Here is a 16,436-nt window from a genome sequence, read left to right on the forward strand (position 1 = left end):
CCCTTTTCCCCAGCTACCAAAACCCACCTGTATCCCGAATGCTTCTCTAAATCCTACCAAAACTTCTGTACGCTAGATGTCTTCATTATTATTCCTGACCATCCTTTTCCTGACACAAAATTACATAACAGTTTATGATCCTGTGTGCTATTATTGCTTGGAAACCATGTTTATCACACCAGTTGCTTCCTAGCAGTTCCCAACTGGATACACATTTCAGCAGTAACAATGACTCTCTTAAGGGTCTGGTTACCTGGTGACAGAGACTTTTATCTTCCTGTGCCAGTAACATTTCTCCTGGAGACAGCAAAGAGGCCCAGCTGTCATATAAACTCAATCCACCTACTGTTGTGTATTTGGTTGTCATGGGTTTTGTTACTATGGCAACTGAGTTAGACTATTAAGGGATAGCTCAGCCGGTTTCAACCGGCTGAGTGAGCTCTCTGTTTCTGTAAATAAAATGGAGGTTTTGGTTAGCTGTCTGCTCTCTGGCCTCAAGTGATTGCTTCCTACACCGGCTGCCCCTAGGACATAACACTGGCGACGAGGGTGGGATCCTGGTGCTGCTCCAGTAACAGAAGGAAGTAGAAGTCAAGGTAAAGACCAAACAAAGAAAAAAAGCTGCTTGTTTGCACTGACTGTGAAAGTGAAACTAAAAATCATGGCTACTCTGACCAGGCCCCTGGAGCCTTTTGATGAGAATACAGAGCAGTGGCATGTGTATACTGAGCGTTTTGAGCTTTTTGGTATTGCAAATGACATTACAGAAGCGAAGAAGGTGCCAATATTCTTAACTGTTGTAGGGGCTAAAACCTACTCTCTGCTACGCAGCTTACTACACCCTGTTAAGCCTGAGACTAAATCTTACAGTGACATTGTGGAAATCCTGGGGTCTCATTTCTCCCCAAAACCACTGGTAATTGTTGAAAGATATAGGTTCCACAAAAGAGACCAAAAGGAAGATGAAACAGTTGTACAATTTGTAGCCATTTTAAAAAAGCTAGCAGACCACTGTGAATTTAAAGAGATGTTAAATGATGCCCTGCGTGACAGGTTAGTGTGTGGCCTCTGCAGTGAAGCTATACGGAAGCGCCTACTGACAGAGGCTCAGCTTACATTACAGAAGGCTGTTGATATTGCTGTCTCCATGGAACTGGCTACAAGGGAGGCACAATACATCGGTGCATCCCCTAGGTTGCAAAAAGTGTCACAAGAACTGACCCACAAAACGGTGCAGAGTCAAGAATGTTACCGCTGTGGTAAGCTGGGTCACCAGGCATCAGAATGCTGGTGTAAGGACCTGGTGTGTCGACACTGTGGCAAAAAGGGACACATTGAGTATGCCTGTAAACAAAAGAAAAAGAGGCCTGTGGTCTGGCCGACAAAAAGAGGAACCTTGCATACCCTAGAGCAGACCCAGGATGATCAAGGTGACACCTCCTCACAAGAGGAAGTGCCACTGCATGTTTTGTCTTTGGCAGCGGGCTCACATGAATACTGGGTAACCCCCTTATTGGAGGGCAAACCTATACGCATGGAACTAGACACCGGTGCAGCTGTCTCGCTGGTTCCTGAGACTGTGTATAAGGAAAAGCTACAGCATCTTCCGCTTAAGGCAACAAAAACTGTTCTGAAGACGTATACAGGTGAAGCTGTGCCCATGTTGGGCACTATTGATGTTAAGGTGGAGCTCAATGGACAGGCGGCTAAATTGCCACTGTTTGTGGTGAGAGGTGACTACCCAGCCTTAATGGGTAGGTCTTGGCTTGGGAAGATTCAGCTGAACTGGGCAGAAGTGCACCGGATGACTAAAGAAGAAACCAGTCTAACCCCTATACTAAGGAAACATGCTGCTGTTTTTGGAGATGATTTGGGAAGTATGAAGGGAATCACTGTGACATTGAACATTAAACCTGGCAGTCCACCAAAATATCTGAAAGCCCGAACTGTGCCATATGCCATCAGGCCAAAAGTTGAAACAGACCTGGAGCGCCTGGTCACCAATGGAGTCCTAATACCAGTTACCCATAGCTCATGAGCCACTCCTATCGTTCCAATAGTGAAGAAAGATGGCTCTCTCCGGATTTGCGGTGATTTTAAAGTCACTGTCAACCCAGTGTTGTGTGCAGAGCAATACCCACTTCCCCGCATCGATGACCTCTTCGCAGGCCTGGCTGGGGGACAAAAGTTCAGTAAGATTGATCTGAGTCAAACATATTTACAGATGCACGTCGATGAAAAGTCCCAAGAGCTGTTGACTATTGTGACTCATAAGGGGCTTTATCGATACTGTCGCCTACCCTTCGGAATCACATCGGCTCCCGCCCTGTTCCAGAGGGCTATGGACCAGATCTTGTGTGGCTTGTCAGGAATTCAGTGCTATCTGGATGATATCCTGGTCACTGGAAGAAATGAAGAGGATCACTTAAAGAATTTAGAGGCTACCCTACAAAGACTGGAAGAGTATGGCCTACGAGTTTGCAAAGACAAGTGTGAATTCTTCAAGCCCTCTGTTGAATATTTGGGACACATCATCGATTCTGCAGGTCTTCATAAGGCCCCTGCAAAAGTTAAAGCTATTGTGGAGGCTCCCCCACCTCGAAATGTAAGCCAGCTACGCTCATTTCTAGGACTACTGAACTATTATGGAAAGTTCATCTCACAGTTAGCCACACTGCTAAAACCACTTCATGAGCTCCTTGGGCAGAACAAGGCCTGGAAGTGGACTGAAGCCTGTGATGTTGCATTTAACAAAGCTAAGGATGCATTGTTAAATTCTGAAGTTCTAACGCACTTTGATCCATCCTTACCCCTGCAATTGGCCTGCGATGCTTCCCCTTATGGAGTGGGAGCGGTCGTGTCACACATTATGCCTTCGGGAGAAGAAAGACCTATTGCTTTTGCTTCACGCACTCTAAGCAAAGCAGAAACTAACTACGCCCAAATCGAACGTGAGGCATTAGGAATTGTTTTTGGAATTAGGAAGTTTCATCAGTACCTGTTTGGGCGAAAGTTTACTCTTCTTACAGACCATCGACCTCTGACATCAATTTTTGGACCCTACACAGGCATTCCCCCATTAGCTGCTAGTCGTATGCAACATTGGGCATTGATACTTTCTGCATACACATATGAAATCAAATATCGGAAATCCACTCTGCACGGCAATGCAGTTGGCCTCTCAAGGTTGCCTTTACCGGTCAAACATCAAGATAGTGCCCAAAAGGAAATCTTCTACTTTGAACAGGTAGAGAATACACCCATCACTGCTACTCAGATAAAGAAGGCAACTCGCGTTGACCCAGTATTATCCCAAGTTATGGACCTGGTGATGCATGGAAAATCTCGACAAACCTCTCCGGTCTCACCCGACCTTGTTCCCTACATGTCCAGGCGGACGGAGTTATCGGTCCAATCTGGTTGTTTGTTGTGGGGGAGGCGTGTCGTCATTCCACCACCCCTGAGATCACAGATGTTAGAACAGCTACATTCCAGTCACTGTGGAATAGTGCGCATGAAGGAAATTGCACGAAGCTATTTTTGGTGGCCTAGATTGGACAGTGCTATTGAAGAGAAGGCAAAAGCTTGTATGTCATGTCAGAGTGTAAGAAATGCACCCCAGTGGGCACCCCTACACCCATGGGACTGGCCTGAAAACCCGTGGCAACGTATTCACGTTGACTTTGCTGGCCCCCTTGAAGGAAGCATGTTCTTGGTGGCAGTAGATGCCCATTCTAAATGGCCAGAAGTCTCTATAATGCAGTCCACTACTGCAGAGAGTACTATCCAAAAACTACAAGGACTCTTTAGTCGTTTTGGTCTGCCAGAACAACTTGTGAGCGACAACGGACCGCAGTTCGTCTCTCAGGAGTTTCAAAATTTTATGAAGGCAAATGGGATACACCACATCACGTCAGCACCATATCATCCGTCCACCAACGGATTAGCTGAAAGATTTGTGCAGACAATGAAAAACGCTTTGAAATCAGCAAAGGGACAACACTCCATTCAAAAGCGTCTGGATACCTTCTTACTTTCCTATAGAAACACACCTCATGCTACGACCCAGGCTTCCCCAGCCTTTCTAATGATGGGACGACAGCTGCGCACTTGCTTTGATCTGCTGAAACCTTCTGAACCCAGACTAACTGTGCAACATCAGCAGCAATATCAAGTAATCAGATGGGCACCCAGAGCAAAAGACCGAACCTTTAGCCCAGGGCAGCCAGTTTTGGCTCGGAATTATACTTCCAGAGCTAAATGGGTCCCGGCCACAGTCATCACTCAAACAGGACCTGTTTCCTATACAGTCCGGACTGCAGAGAATCTTACCTGGCGGCGACATGTAGATCAGCTGTTGTCAGGTCATGCCAGTCTTCAGGACCCATCTGCAGTTGAGGGGTCTGACTTCACCCCTCCTGGTGAGACACCGAATCATGAGTCACCTGTTCCTGACTGTTCTCCTCCATTACTGCCAGCAGCTGAGATACCCCTTTGCCCAGCACGAGCTGATACCACCTCCTCACCTATTCGTGCTGCGGACCCTGAGCCCCTAGTACTTTCGGGTGCAACAACACCAGAAGTTCGCCGTAATCCACCTAGAGACAGAAGGCCTCCTCATCGGCTGGATCTTTAGTTAGGGCGAACCCACGGTTATGGGGCAAAATAATCCCCAGGGTTTAGCCAGGAATGGAGGCAGTCTACCCTCCTTCTCTAGTTTAGTGTGTGTTTTATCTAGGGGATGTTCTTATTAGGCGGGGAGGAATATGTTGTGTATTTGGTTGTCATGGGTTTTGTTACTATGGCAACTGAGTTAGACTATTAAGGGATAGCTCAGCCGGTTTCAACCGGCTGAGTGAGCTCTCTGTTTCTGTAAATAAAATGGAGGTTTTGGTTAGCTGTCTGCTCTCTGGCCTCAAGTGATTGCTTCCTACACCGGCTGCCCCTAGGACATAACACCTACATGTTTTGTTCCACCAACTGTCTTGTATCTTGTCCCCAGGCAGCATGACTAGAGAGCTGGAGAACCCCTTCCAGAAAAACTGGCACCTATTTCCGAACCAAAATTGAAGATAGTTGTTATTCAGATGGAGAGCAGAATCCTGACTTAATGCTCTCACCTAATGCCCAGACTCTAAGGCCTGGTCTACACTGCTAAGTTTTTTCACCAAAAAGCAACTTTTGGCAATGAAACACTAGAGGTGTACACACTGCAAAGCCAATCTTTGCGATGAAACTCCTCAGTTGGAGCGCTGTAATAAAACCACCTCAACGAGTGTCATAAGGCTTTTGCGCCAAGGTTTTATCGTTGTAGTGCCAGTGTAGACTCTGTGCTTGATTTTAGTTCTGTTATTGGCCTTCAGAATGTGTACCACAATGCCCATCCTCATCATTCTGGTCAGCAATTTCAACTCTGCTGCCTTGCCACCAGGTAAACAACCTTCCATCCCTCCCCCTTTAAAGCTCTGGGAATTTTGAAATTCCCCTCCCTGTTTGCACAGCATGGAGAGCTCACATCACATCCTCCCAGATGACCACGTCGGCGCCATGCAGCAAACAGTCTCCCGCTTGGATTACTGGAACTACTGGATCTGATAAGTGTTTGGGGAGAGGAGGCGGTCCAGTCCCAGCTGTGCTCCAGCCATAGGAATGTCGATACCTATGCCCAGGTTGCATGCAGCTTGCGTGAAAAGGGATATGACTGGGATATGCTGCAGTACAAAGGTGAAAGAGCTGAGGAAAGCTTACCACAAAGTGAGGGAGGCAAACCGTCACTCCGGTGCTGCACCCCAGACCTGCTGTTTTTAGGAGCAGTTGGACGCTATCCTAGGTGATGACCCCACCTCCACCACCAAGAGCACTTTGTACTGGTGACCCCTTTCACTTAGAAAGCCTCAGAGTGTGACCCCCCACTTATAAATTAAAAACACTTTTTTATATATTTAACACCATATAAATGCAGTGATGAGTCAGGCTCCGCAGCGCCGGTCCCGGTGCCGACCGAGTGGCTCCGGCCCGGCCCGGCTCAGGGAGTCGGTCCCCGCGGCGCCGGTCCCGGTGACGGCTGAACGGCTCCGGCCCGGCTCAGGGAGTCGGACCCCACGGCGCCGGTCCCAGTGCCAGTCAAGCGGCTCTGGCCCAGCTCGGGGAGTCGGGCCCTGCGGCGCCAGTCGCGGTCCCGGTCCCGAGCCCAGGCAGTGTGGTAAGGGAGCAGGGAGGGGGTGTTCGGTGGGTTGTGGAGCGGTGGATAGGGGTCAGGGCGGTCAGAGGGCAGGGAACAGGGGGATTGAATGGGGGCAAGAGTCCCGGGGGGCAGTCAGGAAGGAGAAGAGGTTGGATGAGGTGGTGGGGGGCAGTCAGGGATAGAGAGAAGGGGTGGTTGGATGGGGCAGGAGTTCCGGGGGGCCATCAAGAATGAGAGGAGGGGTTGGATGGGGTGGCAGGGGGCAGTCAGGGGACAGGGAAGGGGGGGATGAGTCAGGGGTCCCCGGGGAGGGGGGGTGTCAAGGAACATGGGGGGTTGGATGGGGCATGACCCCCTCGTGAGGTGAGGAGGAAGGAACCTGTTGTTAATATTTTGGCAGCTCATCACTGCATTTATATGGTGTTAAATATATAAAAAAGTGTTTTTAATTTTTAAGTGGGGGGGTTGCACTCTGAGGCTTTCTAAGTGAAAGGGGTCACCAGTACAAAAGTTTGAGAACCACTGTACTAAGGAGATGCCAAAACAGACCATGAGACTGAAGGTCAGGGAGCCCCCGACTCTGCACCCTCAATCTGAATTAGACAGGTCCTTTGCCCACTGTGAGGCAGGAGCTCCCGCCTAGCACATACACGCTGCCCACACAGACGATGGCAAACGAAAATTGGAGCAGCCTAGGACATGCTAGGCATGCGCAGTTGTGACCTAAACACGGTGAAAGGGGAAAGGAACGGCAGCCACGAAAAGGATAGACGCATGCGTACTGAGCTCCGATGCGCCGGCCGCCTATGAACTGGCACATGCGCAGTGAGACGCAGTGATGACAGTGGGAAGGTCAGGCACACATATACACTGGTTCCGGTTACAAGGAGAGGTCGCAGTGACACTCTGCCATAGGAAGTCGAGTTTGCACATGCGTAAAGATAAGCCTGGCGTAAATCACTCGGGCGGGAAGAGGCTGCAGGGTCGCGCATGTGTAGTGTAGGCTGAACTGTAGCGTAGGGGGCGCGCATGCGTGTGGGCCCGGTCAGTTGGGAAAGGGGAAAGAGAGGGAGGACGCCATCTTGTTGCTGCTTCTCCGGAGCTGCGGGGACGCGGAGCGAGGCGCTCTGCGGGGAGCCTCTCCCTCGTGTAGCGGGCAGCGGTGTGTACGGTGGGTGGGGTGGGGTGGGGCGAGGGAAGCGGGCTGGGGGAGTTCCGCTTCCCCCGGGCAGTGCTCTTGGCCGCTGGCCGGGCGCCTATCCCCGGGGCGGAGGGTCTGCGCTGGGAGATGGCCACGGGGCCGCCGACGCGCTGCCGGTTTCTCCAGCTGCTTAGGCGGGCTCCGCTGGAGGCCCGGCCTGGTCCCTGTGATGCTGTCGCATATGGAGGCCTATCGGCCGCTCTGGATAATCGTCCTGGATATCCGCGCCCCCCACCCCCGCGTCCTGTTCCCTCCCGCCCCGGTGTCGCGGGGAGGCCGGGCTTGTTCTCCGCAGGATCGGATCACAGACGGCCTCTGGCGGCACTGGGGCGCACCTGGCATGGGGGGAGCGACCCCTCCCGGGCCCCGTTGGCCTCTGGATGGAGGATACCGGCGAACGTGCGGGCTGGTGCTGGAGGCGCCCGGGTCGTGCCCCGTTTGGAGGCGGAAGGTGCTTTGCTTTCTAGGCTTGTGATGCGTCGGCAGTGGCCCTAATCGGGCTGCGGAGTGTGGGGACTGAGGTCTTGAGTTTGTGGGACCGCTCGCTGGCTCAGGCTCGACACCTGCTGGCTTCTCCTAAATAGCAGCGCCTCGCCGAAGCCGTCCGTGCAACGGGCCTGTCTGCAGACTTCACTCAGATGTTGCTCCAGTGAAACTAAATCTCCCAGTTGATAAACGTCTTGCTTTGACTGTTAAATCCATTTTTTGCCAGCAGCTGAGATAGGGAATCGCTAACCGACTTGCCAGTTTTGTTCTAATAAAATTCATAAACATTGTTCACCCACTTTAGTTTGTTTCAGTTAATGCCATCCTGTGGCTTATGCTGGATTTTCTTCAGTTGGCCTTCCCAGACCATGAATTTGATTGCATGGGATCTGGGTATGGGAAATTATACAGTGATAACTAAGGAGACCTAGTTTTATGAAATGTTTGATTCTTTTTGATTGGTAGTGAAAGTGAGTATGGTATAAGGTTTTGCTAGGTGATGAACTGAAAGTATAGTCCTAGTCTTGTGTACTTCTTATTGATGTTTTTTTGAAAATATTATTTAATGAAGCCTTTGTGCTTCGAATTGGTGAGTACGTAGTGCTTTCCCAAAAGCCTTATCCATTTATCTAAACATTTGTTCTGTGAAGGCCTTATTCTACTGCTGATTTGGACTTAACGTGTGTTTAAAAAAAACAAACTTTTTTTAAACTACATTTCACCTCCTTGGGTTATTCATTTAAGCCATCTAATGACTTGTCTACATTTGTTACCATCTCTTGATTGTTTGGATGAACAGATAGAAATGCAAGTTAAACTAATAATTTTTTGCTATCTGTGGAACAGCTTAAGGTTGATTTTATTTTATGTGGCGATCTTAAATTAACTTGTCTGGTTTAGGCAGGAGAAGTTGTTTATTGTGTCCATGGTGTATGATGGAGAAACTTGACAGTTGTCATCACAGGAGTACTGAGCATACCTGGTTCTGGGTTGACGACAAAATATTGGCAAATGATTTTTGGTCATAGGAACACAGAAAGGTGCTAGAAAACTGCTGAAAGACTACATCAGAATGCTACATGAATTAGTGGGCAAATGGATTTGACTTTTCAAGAAACGAAGGCCCTTTCAGAGAATTCTCTCTCCCATTGAATTCTTTCCTTGCACCTTGGCATTGCTGTTTCATCTATTGAGAAGATAGCATATACAGATGTGAGGAGCTGTTTATCTACAAGTGCAATTATCAAACATTCAGTCTTTCTAGCTTACAGACTTGTCTATAGAAAGGAAGTATTCCGACAGTTTAGAAGTAAATTAAGGTCTTTCAGATACCAAAATTTGGGCTTTTTTTGTGCTAATACAGGTGAAGTGTGATCAGCTTTTGTGATGAGTAGATGTAAGTGGATCAGAAATCTGAAAAATTTATGGTAGTCAGTATGATATCTTATATTTGTGATAAACTAGGGTTTTCTGTATAATGTGGTAGCATTCTTAACTACTTGTCAGTAGCAGCTTGTTTAAAAAAAGAATAATAATTTGGTAGTAATTCAGTGCATGGGTTTGCCTTGTTTCTGTAATATAGCTGTGCTATATAATCCTGTAGCTTATCAGAGCACATTCAGTGGTTCTTGGTTGCGTGTTTGGAATGCAACAAGCAGTTGCGGGTGGAAAACCTTGCAAATGAGATTTGTTTGTAAATTCATGTACTCATTGAAATCTGTTTGGAATTTTTGCTCTTTCATGTGATTGTCTATCTTCAGTGCAATATTGGACTGGTGGTGATTAGCATGTTTTGTCGTGCACGTCAAAAGCAGGTGGATTTCAGAAGAATTGGACATGTAATCTTGAGCTGGATTTATACACCTTTCAAGGACTGAAGTAACAGAGGGTTTTCCCTCTACCCTATTGGCAGTTCGGTTGCATTTCAACAGTTCAGTGTGGCACAATTGATGACCAGTTAATCTCAGCATGTTTACATCATTTGCAGACGTCACTCTTAACATTTGAATTTCCTTTCCTACATCTAAAACGGATTCACAGCCAGAGATGCAATGCATAGCAGTGTGCCGAAATTCAGTATGTCTCACTTATATTTCTCTTGGAACAAGGAAGGAATTCTCCATAGTACTCAAAATTGTGGTTTCATTACAGTGCTTGGCTGTTAATGTTATCCATTGATATGGACATGCCACAGTAATGTGGCACAATATGTAAACCAAAATTCAAATATCAGCCATTAATTATGTTTCATTTTCTTTCCACAGTTAAGTTGATTTTACAGAATTTATCAGGTCTTCCAAGCAAAAACAGGTAAGCTGCCTAAGGCTTAATGCTTATCACTGAATATTGTCAAAGATCACGCATGGCCTTTTCTCACATACTTATGACTGGGAATTAGGACGTGGCTGCAGCAGTTAGCATCCTGACTACCTGAAAGAGGCAACGTTGTTGAACGCTGAATAAACGTACCCATTGGTGAGCAGAACTGGTCAGTTGGTAGACCAGCTTGTCTGAAAGTCTAAATTCATCATTGTCGATGAATTACTTTACTTCTCAGTGAAGTAGTTATCCTTTTTGTCTGTAATCTTCTACCTAGACTTCACAGTGCTATGATGGAAAGTGTCCTGTTAACACTAAAACAGAAGATTTTGGTCCTTAGTATCAGGTAGAGATTTCTGGCAGGTAGCAACCATGCCATGAAGGACTTGAAGCATTCCTTACTTATCGTGGATGGTGAGAAGAGTGACTTACGTGGATTTTGTTGCCCTTAAGATAGGGAATATTGACAGTTGTGTGCATACATCCAGGTGGAGTAGCTAATTATTCTGACTACTTAATCAACTTTAAGATTAAAATAGGGTCACTGATTTGAATTTGAGAGTTTTTGATTTCATAAATCTTGATTGATTGAGGCAGGGACCTTCCTTAAAAAGGCTCTAGCTTATATATTAAGATACTGTAATAGATGAGTACTAAAGACTTGCTATCATGTGTACCTTTTTGTCTGCAGGTGATTTTTGCTGTGGGTTGAGCTCAGAATGGCTGTAGTCATCCGTTTACAGGGGCTTCCTGTTGTTGCGGGTCCTGCAGATATTCGCCGTTTCTTCTCGGGATTGAATATTCCTGATGGAGGAGTGCATATTATTGGAGGAGAAACTGGGGAGGCTTTTATTATATTTGCAACAGATGAAGATGCACGACGTGCCATGAGCTGTTCAGGAGAGCTTATCAAAGACTCCCCCATAGAGCTCTTTCTCAGCAGCAAGACTGAAATGCAAAATACAATAGAAATGAGCCGGAAAAGATTTGATCGTGGGGGAAGAGAACCAGTGTCTGGGTCTAGACGAACAGGTGGTAGTAATTCTGGTGCATCAAGTGTTGGGAACCTTTCAAACTTAGTTGCAGCTATTACAAAAGGAATAAATAAATCTGGTTATGTTCCATCAAATCACCCAGAGTCTGGCTTTCATACCAATGGCACAAGACATGGTGATCCAGGTATACCTAAATCAAACTATAACCAGTCAAGAAAGGAGTCACCGAGTTCAGATGATGTTTATTTATTTCTACATGGCATACCATACTCTGCAACAGAAGATGAAGTACGTGCTTTCTTTTCTGGATTACGAGTAGAGGGAGTGATCTTTATAAAACGTCGCAATGGCCTAAATAATGGTGATGGTTTGGTAAAATTTGCTACACCTCATGGTGCCTTAGAAGGACTTAAACGTCATAGACAATACATGGGTCCAAGATTTATAGAAATAAGTCTAGCTACTGAAGAACAGTGGATTGAACATGGTGGCAGGATAGACATGAAGAATGAGATTGCTCGTTACTTAAGCAAAGAGCGTTCTCCAGCAAGAGGTTCAAACTATACTCATTCAAGAAAACATTCTCATTCAAGATCTCCTCCAAGGAGACAAAGAACGCGCTCTCGTTCACCTCGTGGCCAGGAATTTTACTTACACTTAAGAAATCTACCTACCTATCTTGAGAAGAAAGATCTGAGAACTTTCTTTGGAAAGCTGGATGTGTCTAACAACCAAATCAAGTTTTTACTGGACAAGCATCAAAGGAGGACAAGAAATGCGTTTTTGATGTTGAAGAATCAGAAAGATTTTGATATTGCTCTGGAATATCACAGGATGTCTCTTTTCAATCGTCCTGTTTACATTTTTCCTGTTTCTAGAAAATCTATGTTGAAACTAATTGAGTCAAATGAGAGGAAGAGCTCACAAGAAAGAGACAGCTTGTCCAGGCCGATATCGGAAAAAAGTTATCGGGAGGGGCATTCTGGCCCAAAGATGTGCATATATATAAGAAACTTTCCATTTGATGTGACAAAAGTTGAAGTACAAAAGTTCTTTGCAGGGTTTGCTATTGATGAAGATGATGTCTACTTGCTTTATGATGACAAAGGAGTTGGGCTGGGAGAAGCATTGGTAAAATTTAAATCTGAAGAGCAGGCAATGAAAGCAGAAAGTTTAAATCGTCGAAGGTTCTTGGGAACAGAGGTACTATTAAGACTTATATCTGAAGAACAGATGCAGGAGTTTGGTTTAAATGTTCCACCATCAGCACCAAGTGGAAAAATGCAGGTTCATTCACAGGCATATGATAGAGGTGAGCATTCCCGTCTAGCTGGTTCACCACCTGGACAACCACAAGGACTATCTATGCACTCATTTGGTCCTCCTGGGAGCTTTAGGCATCCTCCTGATGTTAGACGACCTCCTGAGGATTTTCGAGGTCCTCCACCTTTTATGGATTTTGGTGGTGATAGTGAATCTTTTGGTAGGATGGATTATGGAAACAATAACATGGGAGGCTTTTCTGAGGGAAGATTTATGTCCGATACAAATTTCAGTGGTGGTTCTGATCGTGTAACTCCTATTAGATTAAAGAACTTGCCATTCAGAGCCACCCCTAATGAAATTTTGGATTTTTTCTATGGCTATGGTGTCATTCCAGAATCTGTTTCTATACAGTGTAATGAACACGGATTACCTTCAGGTGATGCCATTGTTGCTATGACAAATTATGAGGAAGCAATGGCTGCTATTAATGAGCTAAATGATAGACCAATTGGCCCACGCAAAGTTAAGCTAAGCTTGCTTTAAAGAGAGAAAATGTTTCTCAGATTAAAAATTCTAGACATCACAGTATTGATGCAGTAAGATGGATTCTTATTTACAATTTTTTGTTACTGGAAGATGCAGAAGAAACAGTTTCCATAAAGAGAGGAAGTTGTAAATAGTGTCATGTTTAGTTATTTTGCATTGGTTCAAATTGACATCTGTAAGGTTTTTTAGAAGACATCTTAGAAGTGTATTATGCTTATTTTTATTTTTATGGCAGATGGAGGGCTCAGTAATCCTAATGGATTGCCCGTTGTCTTGTAAGGTGCATATCTTGATATTAAGACATGCAAACATGGAGTTGTAATGCATTTGGGTTTTTTTTAGTTCTGCTTTCATTCCATGGTTCCATGACTCTTTGCATCATTTGAAAATGTAAAACTGCTGGTTGACTTGGTTGTACAGACTAGTCAAAGAGAACAATTTCAGTGCCACCTTCATTAGTAAATATCCTTGGGGCTATAGTCAACCCTATATATATTTAGAATAGGTAAACTGTAAACATGAGTGAATTTCTTATGTGTAAACTATTTAGTCTTGTTCAGTTTCACGTGGTTGCAGGCATCTCAAGTTATTCTCATAAAATTAGTTTCCTGTTCATGTTAGCTGACTGTGCAACTTTTTAAAAAAATAAAATAAAATAAAAGGATTTACAGCTATGTGGATTACCTGTTTAAAATTTATTTGTGTACACTTATTCATCGAACCCTTGGTCAGAATCATGCTGACCATCATTCATGGAAGGGGTGAAAAATGGATATTCAGTATACACTGCTCTTTGCACGTGTTGGTCACTTTTGGCTCTAAAACTGGTTTTCAACCTATTTATCATTGTGGGCCGCAGGTTGAGAACCACAGTGCCTCCCCCCTCCCCCCAAATTTCCCACAGTCCCGTATGCCCAGTGCCCTCCACCCAGAGACCCCTCCACAGAGCGGGACCAGGATCGCAACCTTGGGCGCGAGGCCCAGCAGCTGGACACCAGGACCTGTTGTGTGGGGCCGGCAGCCGGACCCTGCCACATGGGGCCAGGTAGCCGGGGCACTTGGCACCTGGCTAGGAGCGGAGCGCCTGGTGCAGGTCGTTGGCCAGGCCCGAGGTACGGGTTCAGGAGCAGAGCCCACCTAAAACCTGGGGGTGCTGCAGACCCCTGCAAACTCCTAGTTTCAAGCACGCGACCCCCTCACAAACCTGCCCAGAGACCCACTCTCCTGCCCCCTTGCGGCACTCACCAGCTCCCTGCTGGTAGGAGCGCTCCTGTAGGCTGCCAGACACGGTCTTTCCCTCAGCCAGCCCCTCCCCCTGCCAGACCATAGCGGCAAATTTTGAATTTTTTTTAGCACACGGCTGGGTTGAGAACCGTTCCTCTGAAATCTGTGTTCAAAATTTGGTGGGATTTTCTGTTCTATCTCAGCATAGTATATTGTCAACAGTGGGGAGTGAAAGTAGGATATGGGTTTTTTAGTGTCCCATATCCACATTCTTGAAACTATTAGGAATAAGTTGGTAGTTACAACAATAGTCTTAAATGCAAGCTAGTTCAGTGACCATGCTGTACAGATTTACTAACATCTGAGCAGCATGTCAGTGGCACCTACCCAGTTACATCCAGTTATTTACTGACCTTTTCCTATAGGAATGACAAAGACCTTGGCTTAAATCTAGATGTTTAGAATGCTTTCCTAAGTAGTATGCTGCTACTTTTAAAATTGAAATGAGGAATAGAAAGTGAGGTTGCTTCTTGTTTCTTTTGTGGTTCAGAAAATAAGCTGGTTCCCTCTATTTGGGATATATTTTGCATTATAAGACATAGCAAGATCATAACATGACTGTTTAAATTGAGTGGGAGATTTACAAAACTGAACTAATAGAATTTAGATGCTTAAAAGTCTACCCTGTATTTCTCTGACTGTCAGAGTCCCCCACAGTATAATTTTAATGCATGAGTTCCCTATTGTAACGACCTTCATACAATTCAAACAGTAAATATTAATACACAGTTTTTAATTCATTGTATGTAGTGTAAGGTAATAAGGTAAAAAATCTCAGTCGTGATAGTGGCACTCTTACTGATAGCTCTAAACTATACAGAGTTGTGGGTTATTACTGTATTTTAAAACAGGTCTGAGTTTTTGTAATAACTGTTAGTTCTGCTGATGCCATGTAATGGATCCTTCATCATGTAAAGCACTGTTCATATGGGTTCCATGGGGGTTTGCCAGCATTCTTGTACTGTAGAAGAGAGAGAAGTTTAGGCTTTCTTACTCCTTGGCCAATGAATTTCTGGGGTTTTGTATGATATGGATATGAGGGTTAGTGTGTGCCACTGCATATCAATGGAGAAAGGTTAAAGCAGTTCTTGTGTGGAGCAGATGAAGAGCCAGAACTGTCAATAAGAAAGAGAGCAGTTTTTGGCAGTAAAAAAGGCATAGTAGATGAAACAGCCTGCCTTTTGAATTGAAAGAGGAGGGGCTGATTAATCAAAAACATTCATATATCATACAAGCATGCAATACAGTGCATTTTTTCCCCTTACTAATCTTATCTGGGACACCATGAAAGTAATAGTGACTTGAAATCAGTTTGGATTTTAAGATCAAAATAAAGTTTGCTTATGATGGGGATTTGTTGAATGTTACCTACTTATAGGAACACAAGCTTGCATAAAACTTCACATGAGACCTGTAATACATTAAACAATTTGCTATAGGAAAAGCTTAATTATTTTTACCAAATTTTAAAACCAAACGCTGGAAAACTTCTGGCCGCTTTATTGCTACTGCAATTTTTTCTATCATTCAGAAATTTATTTTGTGTACTAATGTTAGGAATAGAAGAAGAAAAGCAAGCAGCATTATCATCTCTTGTATTTTTTTTTATATAAAGAATTTAAATGGTAACTGTTTTTGAATTGTTCCTTGTGAGTAGTCCCATCTTTTTTTCAAAGGCTAGGAAAATGGCTTTCAATACTTCTGCTTTAAAGATGGAAAAGGCATTGCTCTGCCTGTACATGGAGAGACCTGTGAGATGAGAAATTAAGAGATACAGTAAAACTTTCAAAAGTGACTTAGGCTCCTGAGTTGGGTTTAAAAATTTTACCTACTCTTGCCTCACATTTAAATTTCTATTTGAAAGTAGTTTCGTAGTAAACTGGTTTTGAGTCCTCCTGCCAGTTTTTATTTTGAAATAGCACTTAAAATCAATATCAAAACTACTACTCCAGAGAGTTGTCAAAATAAAGTGAACATAATTTTGTCTAATCTCTGAGTTAGAAAAAAAAAAGTTGCTAATTCTTTCAACCAAGTTCCTGCATTTTTGAAGTTTTAGAACCTTTATGCTGCGCACTAACAGGCATCTGGAAGTAAAAATATATAAATCTCACAACATATTTGCTGTTTCTTTGAAGTGTGTAGTTCTATGCAGCTG

General features: G+C 44.8%; 3 protein-coding genes across 7 annotated transcripts in view; 1 reads left to right on the top strand and 2 right to left on the bottom strand.

Annotated features, from left to right (window-relative positions):
- The window catches only part of TMEM67 (transmembrane protein 67), a 74,102-nt gene extending 73,762 nt beyond the window's left edge, over positions 1 to 340 (bottom strand). For both annotated transcript variants that reach the window (XM_045007234.1, XM_045007233.1), the window contains exon 1: positions 254 to 340. The gene's annotated coding sequence lies outside the window, so the exon portion shown is untranslated. The remainder of the gene's footprint in view (positions 1 to 253) is intronic.
- Positions 341 to 7,149: 6,809 nt separating this feature from the next.
- On the top strand, positions 7,150 to 13,635 carry RBM12B (RNA binding motif protein 12B). 3 transcript variants are annotated; one of them, XM_045007975.1, is made up of 3 exons: positions 7,150 to 7,346; positions 10,136 to 10,181; positions 10,882 to 13,635. In XM_045007975.1, the coding sequence occupies exon 3, from the start codon at positions 10,910 to 10,912 to the stop codon at positions 12,992 to 12,994; it is 2,085 nt and encodes a 694-aa protein (XP_044863910.1). In that variant the 5' UTR covers positions 7,150 to 7,346; positions 10,136 to 10,181; positions 10,882 to 10,909; the 3' UTR covers positions 12,995 to 13,635. The 3 variants fall into 3 exon arrangements, with proteins under 3 accessions (XP_044863910.1, XP_044863912.1, XP_044863911.1); XM_045007976.1 differs by having other exon boundaries at positions 7,292 to 7,355; XM_045007977.1 differs by lacking the exon at positions 10,136 to 10,181.
- A 1,150-nt stretch (positions 13,636 to 14,785) lies between these two features.
- The window catches only part of CIBAR1 (CBY1 interacting BAR domain containing 1), a 54,217-nt gene continuing 52,566 nt past the window's right edge, over positions 14,786 to 16,436 (bottom strand). The window contains exons 10-11 of one of the 2 annotated variants that reach the window (XM_045007978.1): positions 15,912 to 16,030; positions 14,786 to 15,242 (exon numbers count right to left, since the gene is read on the bottom strand). In XM_045007978.1, coding sequence (XP_044863913.1) covers positions 15,189 to 15,242; positions 15,912 to 16,030 — 173 coding nt within the window. In that variant the 3' untranslated portion in view covers positions 14,786 to 15,188. The remainder of the gene's footprint in view (positions 15,243 to 15,911; positions 16,031 to 16,436) is intronic. The other variant, XM_045007979.1, reaches the window with a different exon arrangement.

This window comes from Mauremys mutica, chromosome 2 (assembly GCF_020497125.1).
Source record: "Mauremys mutica isolate MM-2020 ecotype Southern chromosome 2, ASM2049712v1, whole genome shotgun sequence".
NCBI lineage: Eukaryota > Metazoa > Chordata > Testudines > Geoemydidae > Mauremys > Mauremys mutica.